This window comes from Diabrotica virgifera, chromosome 7 (genome assembly GCF_917563875.1).
Source record: "Diabrotica virgifera virgifera chromosome 7, PGI_DIABVI_V3a".
In the NCBI taxonomy this organism is placed as follows: Eukaryota; Metazoa; Arthropoda; class Insecta; order Coleoptera; family Chrysomelidae; genus Diabrotica; species Diabrotica virgifera.
The window spans coordinates 80,779,492-80,800,760 of record NC_065449.1 but is presented as its reverse complement, the minus strand read 5'-3'; the positions used below and the strand labels follow the sequence as shown (position 1 = coordinate 80,800,760).

Here is a 21,269-nt window from a genome sequence, read left to right as displayed (position 1 = left end):
TAATGTGTAATTTATTTAATTCAAAATACATTTTACTGCTCTCACAAAACAGAAAAAAAATTTTATTTGAAAAAAATCAGGGCTTTTCGATTAAATTAAATGCTCAAATTGTCAAAAGGCAGGTGGGTGGCTGCTTTAATATTGAATTTGCAAAAAACAATATTTATTTGTCAAATAAACATTTTTTCCTGTTTTATGATAGCAGTAAAATGTATTTGGAAATAAATAAATTACACAGATTCTTCTTTTTATGTCAATAAATTTAATTCAAAAAACTTTTTTTGGACACCCTGTATAAATAATTATGTTAATGTTTATATTACTGAATAGAGAATTAAATTACCTTTCAAATGAGCTATAACACCACCCCTATTCTCATTTAAAAAAATCATCAATGACGTCATCACGCCCAAATGGGTGACGTCACTAGTATGATATATATGCCAAAAAGTCCTAATTTAAAAATAAAAATCGACCTATTTCTGGATTTTTTTCCAAAATTGTCCATTCTTGAGAAAATGAATTTATTCCAACCTTTACGTGCTCTCTGTATATTATATTAGGTTGGAGATAGTATAATATGATAATATGCGCCAAAAAATGACATCAAGATTATAATGGGTGATGTGAATGCTAAAATAGTCGCAGTTCTATGGCACAATAGGAAAACTCTCACTGCACAATTAAACAAGCGAGAATGGGGTATTTTTGATAAATTTTGCCACCAGTAAAAACATGGTTATAAGTTCCACATGCTTCCCACATAAAGACATACACAAAATGACATGGATTTCACCAGATTATGGAACCACAACCAATCAAATTGACCATGTGCTGATAGACAAAAGGGCAGCCAGTAGTATCTCCGATGTGAGGAGCGTGCTGTGGATCACACAATATTTTACTACAAACCAAATTTAGATGCAGAGTTAACAGGGAAAGAAACTAAAGACAACAAAGAACAAACAAACTGGACCTGGAAAAACTGAAGATTCAGGAATGTAAAGAGAAGTTTGAACAAGAAGTCGCAAATGAGTTAAGGACGCTAGAACTGCACTCCATAGAGGGCAAATGGAGTAATATTAAAACAGCAGTAATGACAGCCGCAGCGTCCACCCTGGGAAACAAGAAAAAGGAGAGAAGAGGAGAATGGTTTGATGACGAGTGCAGACAAGCAATAGAGGAAAGAAATGAAGCACACAAAATGTACATAACAAGAAGAACACGGGAAAGACGAACATTATTTGAAGTCGCAAGACGGAAAGCAGACAAGATATGTAGAAATAAAAAGAGCCTATGAAAATGAACAAATAGAAAAAATGGAAGAAAATTTCAAAAACAACGAAATTTGAGGGGCTTACGAATACCTAAAAAAGATAAAAAGTGGGCAAATATTCAGTGACCAACAGAAAGTCAGAGAAACCTGGAAGCATTATTTTCAGACCCTACTTAGAACACAAGTAGACATGGAAGATGGAAATGGCTATGAACTACGTAGAAGAGAATGGCGTAGAAGCTTCAACCATAGACGAAGTTCTCGAAGCTATTAAGGCCCAGAAAAAGAATAAAGCTCCGGGAGTTGACGAAATACCAGCAGAACTGTATAAGGTAGGTGGCGACCACCTAGCAAGTCACATATACGCGCTCATCAAAGACATATGACAAGAAGAGAAAATACCCGACGACTGGAAGAAAAGTATAGTATGCCCGATCAGGAGACAAACTCCAATGCAAAAACTACCGTGGAATCTCTCTACTATGTAATACTATGTACAGCATATAAAGTCCTCACGTATATTATAAACCGGCGGTTCCAACCATCAGCAGAAAATATTATTGGAGAGTATCAGGGCTTCCGACGGGGAAAATCGACACTGGATCAAATATTTACAGTCAAACAGATCTTGAGCAAATCATGGGAATACGATATTGATGTTCACAACGTGTTTGTAGACTTCAAACAGACATACGTCTCAGTCAAAAGGAACAAACTATACTATATATTGGCTGAATTGGCAATACCACACAAGCTAATAAGACTTATTAAAGCCACAATTGATGAAACTCAGGCATGTGTACGAATAAAAAACCACTGGACAGACTTTTTCAAAATTTCGCAGGGACTAAAGCAGAGAGATGGGCTGGCCCCAACATTGTTTAGCCTGGCACTGGACTATGCGGTTAGGCAAATGCAAACTGGACGAGGAATCCTACTGACCAACCGAACGGTTTAACTGGGCGCTTATGCCGATGATATTAATATTATAAGTAGAACATCAACAGGAGCACAGGAAACATACGCAGAGTTAAAAATACAAACAAAAATGAAATTGACACAGTCTTGAAATTAACACAGAAAAAACAAAAATAATAACTCAGACGAAAAGAAATATAGTCCCACAAAACATTATACATGAAGATGACATTGAAACGGTTGGAAAGTTTACATACCTGGAAGTAGAAATATATGCCGACGGATCAGAAGATGGAGACGGACATATATTTCGGTCTAAAAGTGTCCACCGAAATACAAAGATGAGAATCTATAAAACCTTAATTCGGCCAATAACATGCTATGGCAGTGAAACTTGGGTCCTGAAAGAAACATCCAAAAACAAACTCGACACATTCGAAAGGAAAGTATTGAGGAGAATACTAGGACCTGTGAGGGAAAACGGAATCTTCAGAAGTCGATACAAGAACGAGCTTTATCAACTTTATAGGGAAACACCCCTGTCAGACTTCATTAGAATACAAAGATTGCAATGGGCCGGACATGTGATAAGAATGGGAGAGGATAGGCTACCAAAAGGAGCACTGAATGCTAGAATGCAGGGAAAGAGACCGGTTGGAAAGCCAAGAAAGCGCTGGGAAGACACAGTAAACATCGACGCACAAGTCCTTTTAGGAGTCCGTGTATGGAGAAGAGCAGCCACTGATAAGCAAGGTTGGAGGCAAAAAATAAAGGAGGCCAAGGCTCAATTTGGGCTGTAGTGCCGTAGAAGATATTAGGTTGGACGTGAAAGTATTCAATCAAAATTGTCTTCCTACCGTTGTAAGTGCTTACTCACCTTAAACGCTTTCGTATGCAGTATACAATAAGTGCCACGCTACTAGATACATGGATAGGTACATAATTACTATGCTTATGGGCTAAAACGGTCCGTTCTCAGATGAATGAAACTTTTCAAAATAATTGTTTTTCCATACCAAAAATACATTAATAGTATTGTTACTCTGCTTTAAAATAACTTCAAAACCCAAGACTATTACTATACTTTAAAACTTTTACAACTTCAACAAAATGACAACTATAAGCGTCAAATACAGCTGATCTATTAATTGTCAACTTTCTATGTTAATATTCAGTTTCTATACATTTTCTGACGTTCTAAACGTCACTAGACATAAAAATAAACATTGCAACAAGTGAAGAGTCCAGGTGTGGAGTCCAGTGAGGAGTCCAGCTCAATGTGTCTAGTAGGGTGGCTGTTACTGTATATGATTTGATAACTACATTTCCTCATGTGTGATATTAAAAGAATGTGGTTGGTATGCAGCGATGCCTTTTGGGCTTTAAGTAAATGAATTTATAGAGTGTTTTCAATTTATTTTATTAGTTTATTCGTTAGTTTCTTCTTACGAATGGTAACGAATTTGTTTATATATAATACTTGACAACAATAACATACCACTGACCATCGATAACAGCTGCGAAACAATATTTAATATAATTGATGCTCCTAATTCTGTACTGGGATTTATACACATAAATAATATATTGAGAAGTAACGTCTCTCCACGGTCAGCTAATGTTTTATATTTATATATGGTGGCCATCAGTGGCGGCTGGTCAGAGGAGGCAAGGGAGGCTTAGCCTCCCCAAATGTTTTACACATGCTACACTGTTTTGTTTACTTTGCTATTTTGCTTCGCGGTAGAGATATCCTAAAAAGTTATTTGAACAAGTTAATCCAAATAATATTCTAACCCCACATACCAAATTTCATCACAAAATTCGTACTTTTAGTTTTTTCATTATTTGTAGTCAGAATCCTAAAATCGCAGAGGAGGCTGCTGGCCGGAAAATATCACTTGCTAATGCTCCGCGCAGCCCAGCAGCGTTTAAGGATGGTTTAAGGAGACCCGGTCTCCTTAGAGCTGCATTATCGCTTAACGCACACGCTGCCCGGAGATTGGGCAAGGGCGGCTAATCGGCCAGCAGCCTCCTCTGCGATTTTAGGATCCTGACTACAAATAAAGAAAAAACTAAAAGTGCGAATTTTGTGATGAAATTTGGTATGTGGGATTAGAATAATATTTGGAACAACTTGTTCAAATAACTTTTTCCGATGTCTGTAATGCAAAGCAAAATACCGGTAATTTACCGTGTTTTTGGATTCGCAGTAGGCCGCTTTTAGAATTAAAAAAATTCAGTTGAGTATCTTAAAAAATGTGAACCTTCAACCTATATGGACTGCAAAACTTCAAATCTGTATTTATTTTGATATGCATATCTACTTACAGAGATCGAATTGTTAACAAATAAACGACACAAACTTTGGTAATACACTTTTACAATTATTAGACTAACTATTTTTAAAATGATATGATATTATGGAATTGTGAATTATGATGATATTATAAAATGTAAATAAAAAATGGTCAAAAAGTGGGGCCTTAAATTAGATTTTTTTCGCGGATTTTTTTTTTGCTAGTGCAAATTTTTCTAGAAATTTTACAGTTAGGTATAGCCTCCCCTATTGTAAAAATCACGAGCCGGCACTTGTGGCCATTGACTCTTTGACATATACATAATAAGAATTGACAAGGCATACTGAGCAAAATAGCGTAACGCGCGGGAATTTGATCGGTGGTCTATCTATCTCTTTTTATCGAGCGATCTTGCGCATGTGACAGATAAAAATGGATATACCACTTTAAGTGAATATTGGCCAATGACGTCCTTGATATTGGCGTTACGCCTCTATTCACAGAGCGGCCCATACCTTACCTCGTCTATTCTTATTATGTCTATGTTCTTTGATGGTCAACTAAGGGCCGGTTGTTCGAACGCTAATCAAGAAGTTGATTATAATCAAGTCTCCTGAACAACCATCAAATAACAAAATCCGTTGTTCGTACGCCAATCAGTGATTGTAATCAATTATGTTAATTATCATTATGATAATTAACATAACTGATTGATTAATTAATTATTAATTAACATAACAATTTTTAACATAATTGATTAATTAATCTCATATCGTAATCGATAACCTGACACACAACAATGACGACCAAGGCAATGAATGGGAAAAGCGATAGGGAAAAAGATGATGCACAGGTAAACAAGGATGAAAATAAAAAGAAGGGGAAAGCTAGATTGCAGAAAAAAGGAGAGATAAAAATGGGAACATGGAATGTGAGAAGCATCAACGGAAAAGAGGAAGAACTGGTAGAAGAAATGATAAAACAAAAAATAGAAATACTAGGAATAACGGAAACGAAGATGAAAGGAAAAGGTCTTAAGAAAATACACAAAGGATATTGGTTACTTTGGGTAGGAGCGGATACAAAAGAGAGAGCAAAAGAAGGAGTCGGGATAATAATTGCACCGAATAGACTACAACACGTTATAGAAGAAACATATGTTAACCAGAGAATATTATCGGTGAAAATGAAACTGATGGACGAAGAAATATGGACAATAATAACAGCCTACGGAGTAAATGAAGATGCAAGAAAGGAAGAGAAAGATACATTTTTCGAGGAGCTCCAAATGCAAATTGATAATGGGGAAGAAAACATAATGGTAATGGGAGATCTAAACGGTAGAGTCGGAAACAACAACAGCGGAATAGAGAAGTGCATGGGAAAAGAAGGAGAAGAAATACTAAACAAAAATGGTGAAAGAATAATAGAAATATGTATGGAGAACAAACTAGTTATAACAAATACAAAGTTTAAACATAAAGAAGTACACAAATACACGAGAGTACAAGACAGCAGAAACGAAAAATCAATCATAGATTACTTTTTGGTAAGCAGCAACAAATGGAAAAGAGTACAGGATACGAAAGTGAAAAGAGGCTTAGAGGTTGGCAGTGATCCAGTAATAATGAGAATTAGAACAACAGACGAAAAAGAAGAAAAGAGAAGAAAGGTAGTAAACGAAAAAATAAAAAGTTACAAATTAAAAGAGGAAAGATATAAGAAGAAATTCCAAGAAAAATTAGATAATACTCTGAAAGGTAGGGCAAAAAATACAAATATAGAAGAAAAATGGGAATATCTAAAAACCAGCATAATCAAAGCAGCTGAGGAAACTTGTGGGAAAGCAAAAAGGCAAATACTAACATGAGGAGAACGGAATGGTGGACGGAAGAAATACGAGAGAAAATAAAGAACAAAAAAGAAAAATGGAAGAGCAAGTACAAAACACCCGGAAGATTACGAGGCATATAAAGAAAAAAGGAAAGAGGTTAAAATAGCGGTGAAAGCAGGAAAGGAGAGGTCATAGGAGAGATTTGGACAAAAAATGACAAAAAATTATAGGGAAAACCAAAAACTCTTCTACGGCGCATTAAAACAACTCAGACAAAAGAAAGAGCACACGATGCCGAATATAAAAGACAAGAATGGAAACGTACTAACAGAAGAAAAACAAATAATGGAAAGATGGAGAGAACATTTCAAAGAGCTAACTCATGCAGACACGGACAACAAGTGGAATCCATAACAAGAGAGGAATTAGAGAAAGCAATAGAAAGAATAAAATTGGGCAAAGCACCAGGCAAGGATCATATCACCCCGGAAATGATAAAATTCATGGGGACAGAGGGAATGGATAGCGTGAAAGAGCTAATGAATGATATCATAAATAGAGCAGAATTACCAAAGGACTGGAAGAAAGACATTATACTACCAATACACAAAAAAGGAGACAAGAGAAACTGTAATAATTACCGAGGTATCACCATATCAAGTATCCGTGGGAAGGTATTCGCAAGAATAATAGAGACTCAAATACCCAAATAGAAACCCAAATAGAAACAACTATGGAAGACACACAGTGTGGATTCAGGAAGGACAGAAGCAAGCAACACCTAATATTCACATTAAGACAAGTAAGTGAGAAGGTAATCAAGAAGAATAGAGAGATACATATGTGCTTCATTGACCTGGAAAAGGCGTTTGACAGAATCCGAAGAAAGGACGTATGGAAGACACTAAAAGAAAGGGGAGTAGACAGACACATAATAGAAGTAATAAAGGATATGTACAAAAATAATACAAATACAATAAGAACCAATAACGAGGAATCCAGAGAATTTACTACTAGTCAAGGCGTCAAACAGGGATGCGTGCTGAGTCCACTGCTATTCTCAGTGGTACTGGATGAAGCGATAAAGAAAGCCAAGAGAAGAATGAGAAAACTAACATTAGGATACTGGCAAATGAAACGGACTCAACTATCGGAGCTACTATTCGCAGACGACATGGTATTGATAGCAGAAAACAGAGAAGACCTACAGAACAATCTTGAAATCCTAGAAGAAGAACTATCAAAGATAAATATGAAAATTAATACAGAGGAAACAAAAACAATGATAATTTCAAATACGAAGAAGACACACGCAATAGAATTAGACGGGAAACAACTAGAGCAAGTGGAATATTTTAAATACCTAGTAGTAATAATCGAAGCAAATGGTAAACAAGACATGGAAATAAACGAGAAAATGGGACGAACAGGAAGCTTATTTAACGCTATGAAAACAACATTTTTGGGGAAAAAAGAGATACCGGAGAAAGTAAAAACGGCAGTCGTTAAATCAGTAGTTAGACCAACAATCATGTATAGCAGTGAGCCATGGACATTGACGGGGAGACAAAAATCCAGAGTCAATGCTATGGAAATGAGGTTCCTGAGGAAAATAACAAACAGAAAGAGGACAGACAAAATACGAAACGAAACAATTAGACAAAACCTAAAACTGAAACCAATCAATGAAAAAATAGTGGAGGGACAACTTAGATGATTCGGGCACGTGTGTAGAATGTCGAACGAGAGGCTTACAAAACGAGTGTTCGAAACGAGAGTGCAGGGGAAAAACAAAAGAGGAAGACCAAGAGTTATGTGGGTAGATGAAATGAGGAAAGAAGTCGAGAAGAAGGGATTGACATTGGAAAGTGCAAGAAACCTAACGCAAGATCGGAAAGCATGGAGACTACAATGCCAAACTCAACTCCACCAACTACACCTAAAGGTAGAAAGGCTTAGGACTAAGTAAGTAAGTAATTGTAATCGATTATGTTTTCAGCAACCCAATCAAAGTTGACATTGACAGTAATTAAATATTTGATAATGATCCTCAGTTGATTCCATTTTTAATTAGCGTTCGAACAACCGGCCCTAAGGTTATCAATACAGTCAAACCTGCCATATCCGGATCAATGTAGCGACAGACCGATCCGGATATGAAAAAATCCGGATATCAAGACCACTACTTCTTTTATAGTCTCTGAACCGTTTTCTCCTTCATACATTCCAGTAATCAACGCCGTCAATAACTTTCGTCGATAGACACGTTTTATAGATTATATAATACATTATTTCGCCATCTTCTAGTTCTTCTTTTAGTGCGTTGTTCAACAGCAGGACTACCTTTCTCGGTAGATTTCGGTAGATCCGGACGGCGCAGAACCATCCGGATATGGGGAGGTACGGATATGACAGGTCCGGATATGGCAGGTTGTACTGTACTTGCGAATTATAGTTTACATTATTAGTTATATTAAGGGTGGTTTAAACTTTACCACATCATTATCATCATTCGTCAATTCTTCATGTTTCTCATTTTTTCTATTATATAATGGCATTTGAGATATTTTTTAACAGTTTGATTCCTTTTAGGAGAGTATATCTGCAAGACAAAATTGATAAAATGAAGTCAAGCTATATAGCAAAGACGCAAGAAAACGCTCAACTCAAAAATGCAGCACATCAGTTACGATTAGAAAATATGAGACTTCTGGAAAAATGGAAATCGGATGTGGAAGAAAAAGACGAAGACCAATATGGAGTAATTGTGACTCTAAAGTAAGGCTTTTTTTTTCAACATTTTTGTTGTTCAGACAAGTTCATTTAGTTACTAAATTACTCGCTATTTGATTAAAATTTAGCATAGTGCAAACTAGGCATAAAGGTAAACCTCCAGAACGGGTAGTAAATCATATGAATTGTTTGCGCAATTATAATAAATGATGCCCAAATACCATATGCATCTTCTGCAAAATATTTAGGTATCACACTTGATGCAACGCTTCGCTGGAAAGTCCACATTAAAAAGAAAAGGGAAGAATTAGGTATCCGTTACAAAAAAATGTATTGGCTGATGGGAAGAAACTCTGCATTGTCCACATATAACAAAATACTTTAATACAAACAAATACTTAGACCAGTATGGATGTATGGTTGCCAACTCTGGGGCTGTGCCAATTCAAGTAATATTCAGATTATCCAGAGATTCCAGAATAAAGTATTACGGAACATCGTTGATGCTCCTTGGTATATCCGAAATGTCGACCTACACAAGGATCTTGAGATGGAAGATGTAGGCAAAGTTATCAAGAAGATGGCAGGTAGTCACGAACAAAGGCTCCATAGTCATGTAAACATCGACGCCATCCAGCTCATCGATAATACTGGGCTAGAAAGAAGACTCAAACGAAGAAAACCATTTGAGTTAGTGTAAAGTGTTAGTGTAAAGTGTTAGTGTAAAAGCAGAGCATAGTGTTGTATTGTGTGTTAGTTTTAGTTTTAAAATGCATACTTGTTAAAAAAATAAGAGGACACCATAGGGTTAAGATCTTAGATTATGTATCATTTAGTAATATAAGTTAAAGAAGAACTGATAATTGGTCAATCATTATGACCAGATTTCAGTAGTCTAAACACAAAAAAAATGAGACTTCTGGAAAAATGGAAATCGGATGTGGAAGAAAAAGAAGAAGACCAATATGGAGTAATTGTGACTCTAAAGTAAGGCTTTTTTTTCAACATTTTTGTAGTTCAGACAAGTTCATTTAGATACTAAATTACTCGCTATTTGATTAAAATTTAGCATACTGCAAACTAGGCATAAAGGTAAACCTCCAGAACGGGTAGTAAATCATATGAATTGTTTGCGCACGAAACACACACATCAAAATAGTCTAGGGCCTAGGGGACAAAGTGATCAAAGAATAATTAAATGGTAATTTGACACTTATTGAAATTCAATAAATCTGGACGCTGCTTAACGATAATTTGTGAATAACACAACAACCGGTTTGTTTGGTACAGAGGGTTTAAAAATCGTAAAGAAATAATTAAAGAAAAATTCTCAACCAATATTTAATACTAAATAGTCTAGTGAAATAAAATTACACTACATGTAAATCAAGATGTAAATTCGTACAGGTTGAAACAAATTTTATATCAAAGTTTAGGTGGGTACAAAAGATATTTTCAAGAAATTATCCAAATCATACAAGGGGATCATTGTTTAAATAATTAAAAAGGGGTCATTTTTGTAAAAAATGACTTTTTTAACTGCTGAGGTCATTCAATTACCAATGAAGGTCTATAGGATTGTTTTCTGCAAAGTTAAAGGGTAAATCTTTCACATAAGACATACTAAATTAAATTTGACCCCCTATTTATTTAAATAATTATACATAAAACGTTAAAAACAAATTTGCAAAAAATTATTTTTAGCGTTTTAATTAAGCACTATAAAATATCTTATTTTACAGAAGAACTTGCGCTATGTTAGCAGTATCAATAAAAAAAAATTGGTCCAAAAATATTTAATATTTTTTGAGATATTGAATTTGTTTATTAAATGTTACTCTATTTTCAATTGCAAAAACGCGGTTGTTGCCAAAGAAATATTTACCTGTATTAAATCTTATTATTTTTATGTATATTTTTGATAAATGTATTGATAAATTCAAATTTAAATTAAACTTCCCCCTAAAATGGCATTTGAAAATTATTCAAATTTGGAACTTTACCAAGATGCAGACGGGGGATGTGAATTGCATAGTGTAGAATTCCTTCCCTTTGTCTTCACTGCAGCATCCATGTGCTTGCAAATTGTAGAAGCCTTGGAGGTGTCACCAGGAAAGTGTACCAATAAGTTTTCAATTTAAAAATCTTTTAGTAATGTTTTTAATATTTTCAATATTATTAATTTTGCTATTAGGATTGAAAACTACTTCATCTTTCAATTGCCAGATGACGCTAGTCACCTAATACCGTCACTTCGGTTGCAATGGGTGGGAAAGACTCTCGGTGCTGGTCAGTTAGGATATGGAGAACAGTGCCTACGTTCTCTCAGATGAGGCTCCAATAAGAGCCGAAAATCGCGATTCAGAGGACTGGACTGCGCTCCGAATTCTAATTGAAAAGTAAGATTGTTTTGCCTTCGCATTGCAACTGAATAAAAATGGTATACATTTTTATTTTATTCAAATTTGTTTATAATTTGTTTTTTTAATAACGTCGCGGGGATTAAGTATTTTGAAATGCCGTTTCGATAATTGGGTTTCTGGGAATTTTTCACTAATTAACAAATTTGTTTGTCTTTTTTCCTCTTCTTTTTTTTCTTGGAGTTTTATTACTACCGGCCCTTGTAGGGTTAAGTTTCATTAAGAATGTCGAATCTCTAAGTTATATTTTCTAGACCTAAAAATAGTAAGATTGGTCTAAAATCACTTAAATAAAATGTGGCTACTTACTGAGTTACAGGGTGTTTTATTTAAAAATTTAAAAATTATTTTTACCAAGCACTTTTTAACTATTTGACGTATCCTTATCATACTTGGCAGAAAGTGTGGGTACTATACAGTCTACTGAATTGTGATAAATAAAAGTTTCTAGCTACTACCAGAGCCGTACGACAGGGGATAGTTAATGGTTGACCCTTCCCAAATTCTACGCCACTGAGGAAATTACTGCTTTAGCGAAATTTTTCGGTTTTCCAATACTTTCTATGTAAATAATATACTCTTTACTTTTAACGATTAAGTCATTAGTTTTCGAGATATTGGACGTTAAAACTGAAACGGCACATAGTTATTTTGATTCATTCATTCATTCATTTTAAACTTCCAATATATCTCAAACTGATGACTTTATCGATACCAATAAAGTTATTTACATACAAAGTATTGGAGAATCGAAAAATTTCACTAAAATAGTAATTCACTCAGTGGCGTAAAATTTGGGAAGGGTCAATCATCCACTACCCCCTGTCGTACGCCTCTGGCACTAGCTAGAAACGTTTATTAATCACAATTTAGTAGGGTGTATAATAGCCACACTTTCTGCCAAGTATGATAAGGATACGTCAAATAGTTTTAAAGTGCTTGGTAACAATAATTTTTAAATTTTTAAATAAAACACCCTGTAACTCAGTAAGTAGCCACATTTTATTTAAGAGATTTTAGTTAAATCTTAATATTTTTAGGTCTAGAATATACAACTCAGAGATTCGACATTCTTAATAAAATTTAACCCTAAAAGGGCCCGTAGTAATATAACTAAAAGAAAAAAAGAAGAAGAAAAAACGACAAAAAAATTTTGTTAATTAGTAAAAAATTCCCAGGAACCCAATTATCGAAACGGCATTTCAAAATACTTACTCCCCACGACGTTATTAAAAAAACAAATTATAAAAAAATTTGAATAATTTTCAAATGCCATTTTAGGAGGGAGTTTAATTGAAATTTGAATTTACCAATACATTTATCGAAAATATACATAAAAATAAAAATAATGAGATCTTAAGCAGGTGAATATTTATTTGGCAACAACCGCGTTTTTGCAATTGAAAATATAGTAACATTTAATAAACAAATTCAATATCTCAAAAAATATTAAATATTTTTCGACCAATTTTTTTTCTTAATACTTGTAACATAGCGCAACTTAGTCTATAAAATAAGATATTTTATAGTGCTTATTTAAAACGCTAAAAATATTTTTTTGCAAATTTGTTTTTAAAGTTTTATATACAATTATTTAAATAAATAGGGGGTCAAGTTTAATTTAGTAAGTCTTATGTGAAAGATTTACCCTTCAACTTTGCAGAAAAAAATCCCATAGACCTTCATTAATAAGTGAATTACCTCAGCACTTAAAAAAGTATTTTTTTGCAAAAATGACCCCTTTTTAATTATTTAAACAATGATCCCCTTGTATGATTTGGATACTTTCTTGAAAATATCTTTTGTACCCACCTAAACTTTGATATAAAATTTGTTTTAACCTGTACGAATTTACATTTTGACTTTTTTTTATTTTATTAGGCTAAAAGTCGTATGCTCTTGTTAGTAGAGTGTATGACCACCTCTATTATCTATTAATGACAGCTCGACATCGATCTGGCATACTTCTTATCAAATTGGTAACATCGTCTTGCTCAATTTGTTGCAATTGCTTTTGCATACAGTTTAGAAGCTATTTCCTTTTCTGGAACACTAATCCTTGCAGTTGTACACGTCTTTTTTGCATATCTCAAACGTGCTCGATGGGATTCAAGTCAGGAGATTGAGTAGGCAAAGGCAATACCTGAAGATTGTTCTGCTCTAAAAAATTTCTTACGATTCATGCAACATGCGCACGTGCATTGTTGTGCATCAACACAACATTTTTCCCGAATTGTGCAGCATATGGAGGAACAATAGGTTCAACGAATTGTGCAGCACATGGAAGAACAATAGGTTCAAGAATATGATCTCTATATTAATTCGCTGTTAAAAATCCTTCAATATGAACAAGATCAGTTTGAAAACCTATTAAAACTCCGGTCCAAATCATCAATGTTCCTCCTTGATATCTGTCAACTTTAAAACAAGTAGGCGATGGACTACCCCATCTAATTGAAATACCATTCGAAAATGATATTTCAACCAACCAAGATAGCCATCGCTACACCCTTAGCTTAGGTCAGTCTCTCAAGGTGTAGCGATGGCTATCTTGGTTGGTTGAAATATCATTTTCGAATGGTATTTCAATTAGCTGCGGTAGTCCATCGCCTACTTGTTTCATTTGCGCCCCACGTTGGGCACAAAGGTTATTGGCTAACTCAGCCTGGCGTAGGTCCTGTGCTGTGCAACAATAAATCACTTTTCCAAGCATCTAAGGGAGGTTAATCAATTAAATTCAAAAGTTTTACATATTCATTTATTGACCCTAGTAAATCAGTCAGATACACATTATTGCTATTTAAAATACTGAAGAAAGGAAATTGAAGATTATTAACAAAAAGAAAATTGTCAAAACTAATTTGTTCAGTAGCACTTTGCTAATACCTGACTACAAGAGGACTACTTATCTTTTGCGTCTGTCGAGGGATCTCTGTTGCCGTCCTCAGGTTTTGGAGGGACTTCAGCTCCACGTAGCCTCTGTTGACTGGAGGTGGAGGTGTTCGGATGCAGGCCCTTATTGTAGTTGCATGGGCACCGGTGCAGAACGGCGGCGGCTAGATGGTACTTGATTCATACAGCATGGAAATAGGTTCTCCCCAGCGACCCAAATAAGTTATTAAAAACTTCTTGTTGTAGATAATATTATTTCATGGGTTTTGCTTCTTTCAAGTTTAATTCGGAAGAGAACAGATTATATGACGGCACTCATTTTTAAGTGATTAACATATTGGAGAAAAACTAGTACTGACGAATATTTGATGCTCGCTAATTACAATAAATGGTTCGGGTTTCAGAAAATTATTGTTTGAAGTACGTTAAGGGAATAAGACAGGAGCTAGAACAACTGAAGTGCTGAACTTAATTTTTGAATAGCGAATGGGAACTTAATTTGAATGGAAAGACTACAGAATGAAATGTTAACTAAAGCGAAAAGGCTTGGAACGAAAATTAACTCAAATGTCAAAGAAACAAAATAAAATGAAAATCTATATATGAGAACTAATACACAAAGGAAGACAATAGGATAAATTATAGAAATGAGATGGAACATTGTAACGTTACAACTTCTTGAACGGTTTGCAAGCGAGATGCGTCGTCAGTTCCTCTCCACACCCTCGATCTTCGTGAATCGGGTCGTAAACCAAATCTGGATTCATCGGTGAAATGAATATTTGGTCATTCTCGTTCTTGTCAAATTTGATGTTCTTCGGCCAATTCTAATCTCCTTGATGCAACCTATTCCTGACAGTTTGAGCAGAAACATTAATGCCATGAATGTTTTGAAGCTCACTTTCTAGATGGCTAGCAGTAACATTGGGGTTCCTTAATGCCTGACGGCAAACCTGTCTGTAATAGCCTATGGCTAACAAACCTGTCATATACCGGTTGTGTTGCTCTTTTTTGACTAATTTGTCTTTCCCTTACATCACTAGTTTTTTTGAAAACGCTGCTATAACCGTCATACAGTACTTTTCGTAGAATGCACAGTTTCTGCGACGTCGCATGTTCATACCACCCTGCATCATACCAATAGATTGTAGCTCTGTTTCACGATCAAGTGATTTCTTTGCATATTAACTTGGTTAAAACCACAATAACAACAAATTTTACCTACACTTACAGCAAAAATTGTACTGAATATACTTGTAAGTTGAATAGATAAACTTATTTTAAGATTAACAAAAACACGAACCGATATAGTAAATTGTGGTAAGTCCCAACGATAATAAACAAATTTTATTTTAACAGAACAAAAAAATATTGCTTCTTGAAAGTAAGCGACTTTTATTTCTTGTCCCCTAGACCATTTTGATGTATATGCTTTAAAATTTCTATTCTGAAGAATCTATCGTTACAGTGAAACACTATAAGTTGACTATATTCTGTGCAAATTGAAAAACAGTGTTGTTTTTATGTTTTGTTTTATTACTGAACCTGAAAGTCAGTACTGATTGCTTACAAATTAGAGATGGTACAGAATAGCATTTTTCGGTAAAAGGTTGGAACCGAACCTATTCCAAACAAATACCGACCTATTCCAGAAACCTTATGATTCTATATATTAATAATATAGGTATGCAAAGTCCGCAGATAGTGTGCTACTTTTTTTATAAACAAAATAGCGCCCGAAAATCTTGTTTTTTTTTTCAATTTTTGCTCTATAACTCCAAAGATTGTAACTTTACACCAGAAACACCCAAATAAAAATTTCACCGTAATTAAATTCTGCATAGAGACGTGTTTTTCCCGATTTACTTCGACGAAAATTTTCCCCGGAAAATGCGGGTATTTGCAACAAAATCTTTAATTTTCAACTAAAATTTTAGCTAAGTAATTGTTTATCAATAATTAAATAACTTGGTAATCTAAAAGGTCTTTCCATAGCTCACAACACAAAATATAGTAATACTATAGTAATATATAGTAATACAAAAGCTCTTTACGTATTGATTATAATTCCAGAAGCCGATGGAAATTGAATGAACAGTTTAGCAGCAATTGAATTGTTAATTAAAAATTTACGGTCGCTATAATAACATAATAACCACAATAATTATAACACATAAGAATAACTATGATTTTTGTATAAAAAGACACTGTACCTATCTAATATACTTTACAGAATTGAAATTGGACTATTTAAGCGGTCTAAGGAATATTTTAAAATTATAAACAATTTTTTGGCTTATAAACAAATAGAATATCTCGGGAAATATTCAATTAAATCATGAAAACGGTATTGGAAAAAAGCGGCAGGACGCTTCTTTTAAAAGAAAAAGCGTTTAATTGTGATGAGTGGTTCCTGAGATACAACCGGTCAAAGTTTGCCGGCATTTACGGCAAAGATATAAACAATAGGATGATAATTTTCGAACCATCACCCTTTTATTTTTGTCCTCTTCCTCCACACCAATTTTCATATCTTTAAAATACTCCATAACATTTATTATTATAATAAAAACTATCGATATTACGAGTGAAAATTGCCAAAAACAGCAAAATTCCAATCAAAAATTAGGTTGGAGAAAATGTAATCTCAAATTTGAAAATCGGTATACGTTAAAAAAATGCATAAACTCGTTTTCCCATTGAGCAATTTTCTTCATTCTTTTTTTGTCCTCAAGTAACTCGAGTAGAGCCATCTAACTAACGCATTATTAAATGTCAAAGTTGCTTTTGTTTTGTTATAATAATTAATTTATTTATTATAACAAAAATTTTGAATTTGTTTAAATAAAGATTGTTTAAATAATTATACAGCTTACAAATGAGAATATTTGTATTTTTAACGTTAAAAGGTACACCTGTAGTAAGTTTATCTAAAAAAGTCTACAACTAGAAGAAATATGTAGTTTTCTTTTCTTATAAATAAATTAATCTATTATAACAAAACAAAAGCAAGTTTGACTTTTAGTAATCCGTTAGTTAAATGGATCTACTCGAGTTACTTAGGAACAAAAAAAGAATGAAGAAAATTGCTCCATGAGAAGCCGAGAAAGTGCATTTTTTTTAACGTATACCGATTTTGAACTTTGAGATTACATTTTCTTCAACCTAATTTTTGATTCGAATTTTGCTATTTTTGGCAATTTTCACTCGTAATATCGATAGTTTTTATTATAATAATATATGTTATGAGTATTTTAAAGATATGAAAATTGGTGTGGAGAAAGAGGACAAAAATAGAAAGGTGATGGTTCGAAAACTATGAGCCTATTGTTTATATCTTTGCCGTAAATGCCGCTCAACTTTGACTGGTTGTATCTCAGGAACCACTCATTACAATTAAACGTTTTTTCTTTTAAAAGAAGCGTCCTGCCGCTTTTTTTCCAACACCGTTTTCAAGATTTAATTTAATTTAATATTTCCCGAGATATTCTATTTGTTTATAAGCCAAAATATTGTTTATAATTTTAAAATATTCCCGAGGCCGCTTAAATAGTCCAATTACAATTCTGTAAATTACATTAGATAGGTACAGTGTCTTTTTATACAAAAAGTTATTCTTATGTATCATAATTATTGTGGTTATTTTAGCTACCGTAAATTTTTAATTAACAATTCAATTGTTGCTAAACTGTTCATTCAATTTCCAACGGCTTCTGGAATTAGAATCTATACGAAAAGAGCTTTTATATTTCCAAATTATTTAATTATTAATAAACAATTACTTATCTAAAATATTAGTTGAAAATTAAAGATTTTGTTGGAAAAACTCGCATTTCCCGGGAAAAATTTTCGTCGGACTAAATCGAGAAAAACATGCCTCTGTGCAGAATTTAATTACGTGAATTTTTATTTGGGTGTTTTTGGTATAAAGTCTTTGGAGTTATAGAGCAAAATTTGAAAAAAACACGATTTTCGGGCGCCATGTTGTTTATAAATGAAGTAGCACACTATCTACGGACTTTGCATACCTATATTAATAATATATACAATCATAAGATTCGATTCCAGCAATAAAATTGCTGGAGAGTATTAAGGACCAGGTGGAAGACGACTTATGAGTATAAAGAGTACGAAATTAGAAAACCAAGGCGAATGATAGGAAGGAATGGAAGCTGATTCTGGAACAAGCCAAGAACTACCATGGGTTGCAGAGCCAATGAAGATGATGTGCTAACGCCAACAAAAACTTAATTTTTTATTTTATTTTGTTGAGACAATTCTATTTTTATATTTTTATTTATTAAAAGATTGACAATTGGTTATTTTATTGCAGATCTAGAATTGATACGCTGGAAAAGCTCATTGAAAAGTATAAGAAGGAGTTATCGGAGAAACCTCTAATTATATCAAGTAACAGTTTTGAAGAATTAGAGTATTATAGCTTAACACTGAATGAGAAAAAGTAGGTTTATTTTGATATTTTCCATAAAACTTTTACAATATCATGTTTTGAGTTCGAATTTACTAAAATATACTATAAGCGATCTTTAGCCCAGATTCACACACTAATAATTTAAACGTGCGGTCGCTAGAATGCATGACGACATTCCAATGGTGGCTCGAGAAATCCCCTGGTAACTTTCACATTACACGGCGACTTCACCAAACGTTCCAACCGCCGTATAATGAAATAATAAAACTCACGTATAATAAAACTCACCTCAACCAACGCCGTATAATAAAACTCACACAGCTCAATCATTTTCCCTTCCAAATCTTGAAAGTCGTAAACGATTACTTCGTTAATGTGAGTAAAAATATAACATCAACTACATAAAATCCTTTATAAAAGGTATATTTGTTAAAATCCCTATACAGGGCTACATCAAAGACATAACTAGTTTTCGATCGGTTGACCGATCATCATCAGTGCAATCTTAGAATCTACATGCTAACCACCAAAGTAAAAATATATGGGTAAAAACCCTTTACAATTGATCCGTCATCGGAACATATGACAAAGATGTGAATTATAACATGGATGAATAAAATATCGAATGTTTTTCGCCCGAGGTACCAATGAGCTCTATCTGACAAGTTCACATCATGGCTGTATGGAAGCAAGTCACGAAAAACATTGGATATTTTATTCATCCATGTTATAATTCACATCTTTGTCATATGTTCCGATGACGGATCAATTGTAAAGGGTTTTTACCCATATATTTTTACTTTGGTGGTTAGCATGTAGATTCTAAGATTGCACTGATGATGATCGGTCAACCGATCGAAAACTAGTTCTGTCTCTGATGTAGCCCTGTATAGGGATTTTAACAAATATACCTTTTATAAATGATTTTATGTTTTTGTAATGGTATACAGCCAACTACAGGAAATTTTTCCCCGTGGATAACATCAACTATTTTGCCGCAACAAGATCCCATTTCCTATCTCCCTAATTCAAGAAAGGTCTCGAATTCATTATTTTTAAGACCAGTCGATAACTCTGAACTGATCCAAACAATCAATAGTATCAAAAGCAAATCATCCTGTAGTACTGATGGACTATCTATAAAAAATTTCTCTAATCTCACAGAAAATGTGTTGGAAATCCTCGTCTCACTAATTAATGATTCCTTCGGAAAAGGTAAATTTCCAGAGTGCCTAAAGACAGCCATTATTATTCCTCTTCATAAGGGTGGTGAAAAATCTGATGCCTGCAACTATAGACCTATTGCCTTACTACCGGTACTCTCCAAAATTATTGAGAGACTCATTAAAACTCGACTTATATGTCCTTTATCGTTGATAACAACATTTTATCACAAAATCAGTTCGGCTTTTTAACTAATAAATGTACCACTGATGCCATGTTTTCTGTACTACATGAGGTTTACCAAGCACTAAACAATAATCGTTATGTTATACTGCCACTGTTTTCTGTGACTATGCCAAAGCTTTTGATTGTGTAAATCACGACATCTTGATTAAAAAACTAAATTTCTATGGAATTAGAAGTATTTCTTTGAATTGGTTCCAATCCTACTTGAATAATAGGAAACAACTAGTTAGAGCAAATGATACTGACTCTAGTCTCAAAAACATTGTATGTGGAGTACCGCAAGGTTCAGTATTGGGTCCTCTTCTGTTCCTTATCTTTATAAATGACATCACTAATTTAAAAATCGATAGGAAAATTTTTCTTTTTGCTGATGATACCAGTATCACTTGGAGCAACTCAACTATTGCATCTCTTCATGAAACTATAACTTCGGATCTACTGACGATAAAGACCTGGTCTGACTCTAATTTACTCTCTTTTAATATAGACAAAACAGTAGCATTATCCTATTGGGGCCGTGCAAGTTCGGCAAAGCGATCCCTATTTCTACGCTCTGTACTTTTATTCGCACTTTTAATTATATTGGCCAATTATATTAGTCCTGGTTACTGGATAATTGTCAAGGCCATAGTCCAAAAAAATAATAAGAAAAAATAAGATGCAGGTTATGTTATGCAAACGTAAACAATTGTATGTAGTAAATAAAATTAGTTATTAAAATGCAGTACTGCAAGCAAAATACAATTAATTAAATTTACCTTTATATAATAATTGCATATCATATCGATATTGTGGAGCAATATATAATTTTTCTGCTTCAATGACAGAAGGTATGAAATATACGTCAATTTGACAATTTCAGTTGACAATATGAATTATTTAAGACAGTTGCAATATTTCTCCGCGACTCGCGCACGGTCATTTCTCGTTTCCCTTCCAAGTACTTGCACACCGCGAATAAAGGAGCTCTTCAACCTTAATAACAGCCTCTTAATAACAGCCAGATCAGTACCGTTGATTCTGTAAAATTTCTTGGTATTTTTTTAGACAGCAA

The 21,269-nt window shown here is 33.9% G+C and overlaps 1 protein-coding gene across 1 annotated transcript in view; it reads left to right on the top strand.

Annotated features, from left to right (window-relative positions):
* Positions 1–21,269, top strand: part of LOC126888190 (protein Spindly-like) — an 86,431-nt gene that overhangs the window by 46,333 nt on the left and 18,829 nt on the right. Inside the window, exons 5-6 of the mRNA XM_050656243.1 lie at positions 8,921–9,106; positions 18,707–18,835. Of these exons, the coding sequence (XP_050512200.1) occupies positions 8,921–9,106; positions 18,707–18,835 (315 nt within the window). The remainder of the gene's footprint in view (positions 1–8,920; positions 9,107–18,706; positions 18,836–21,269) is intronic.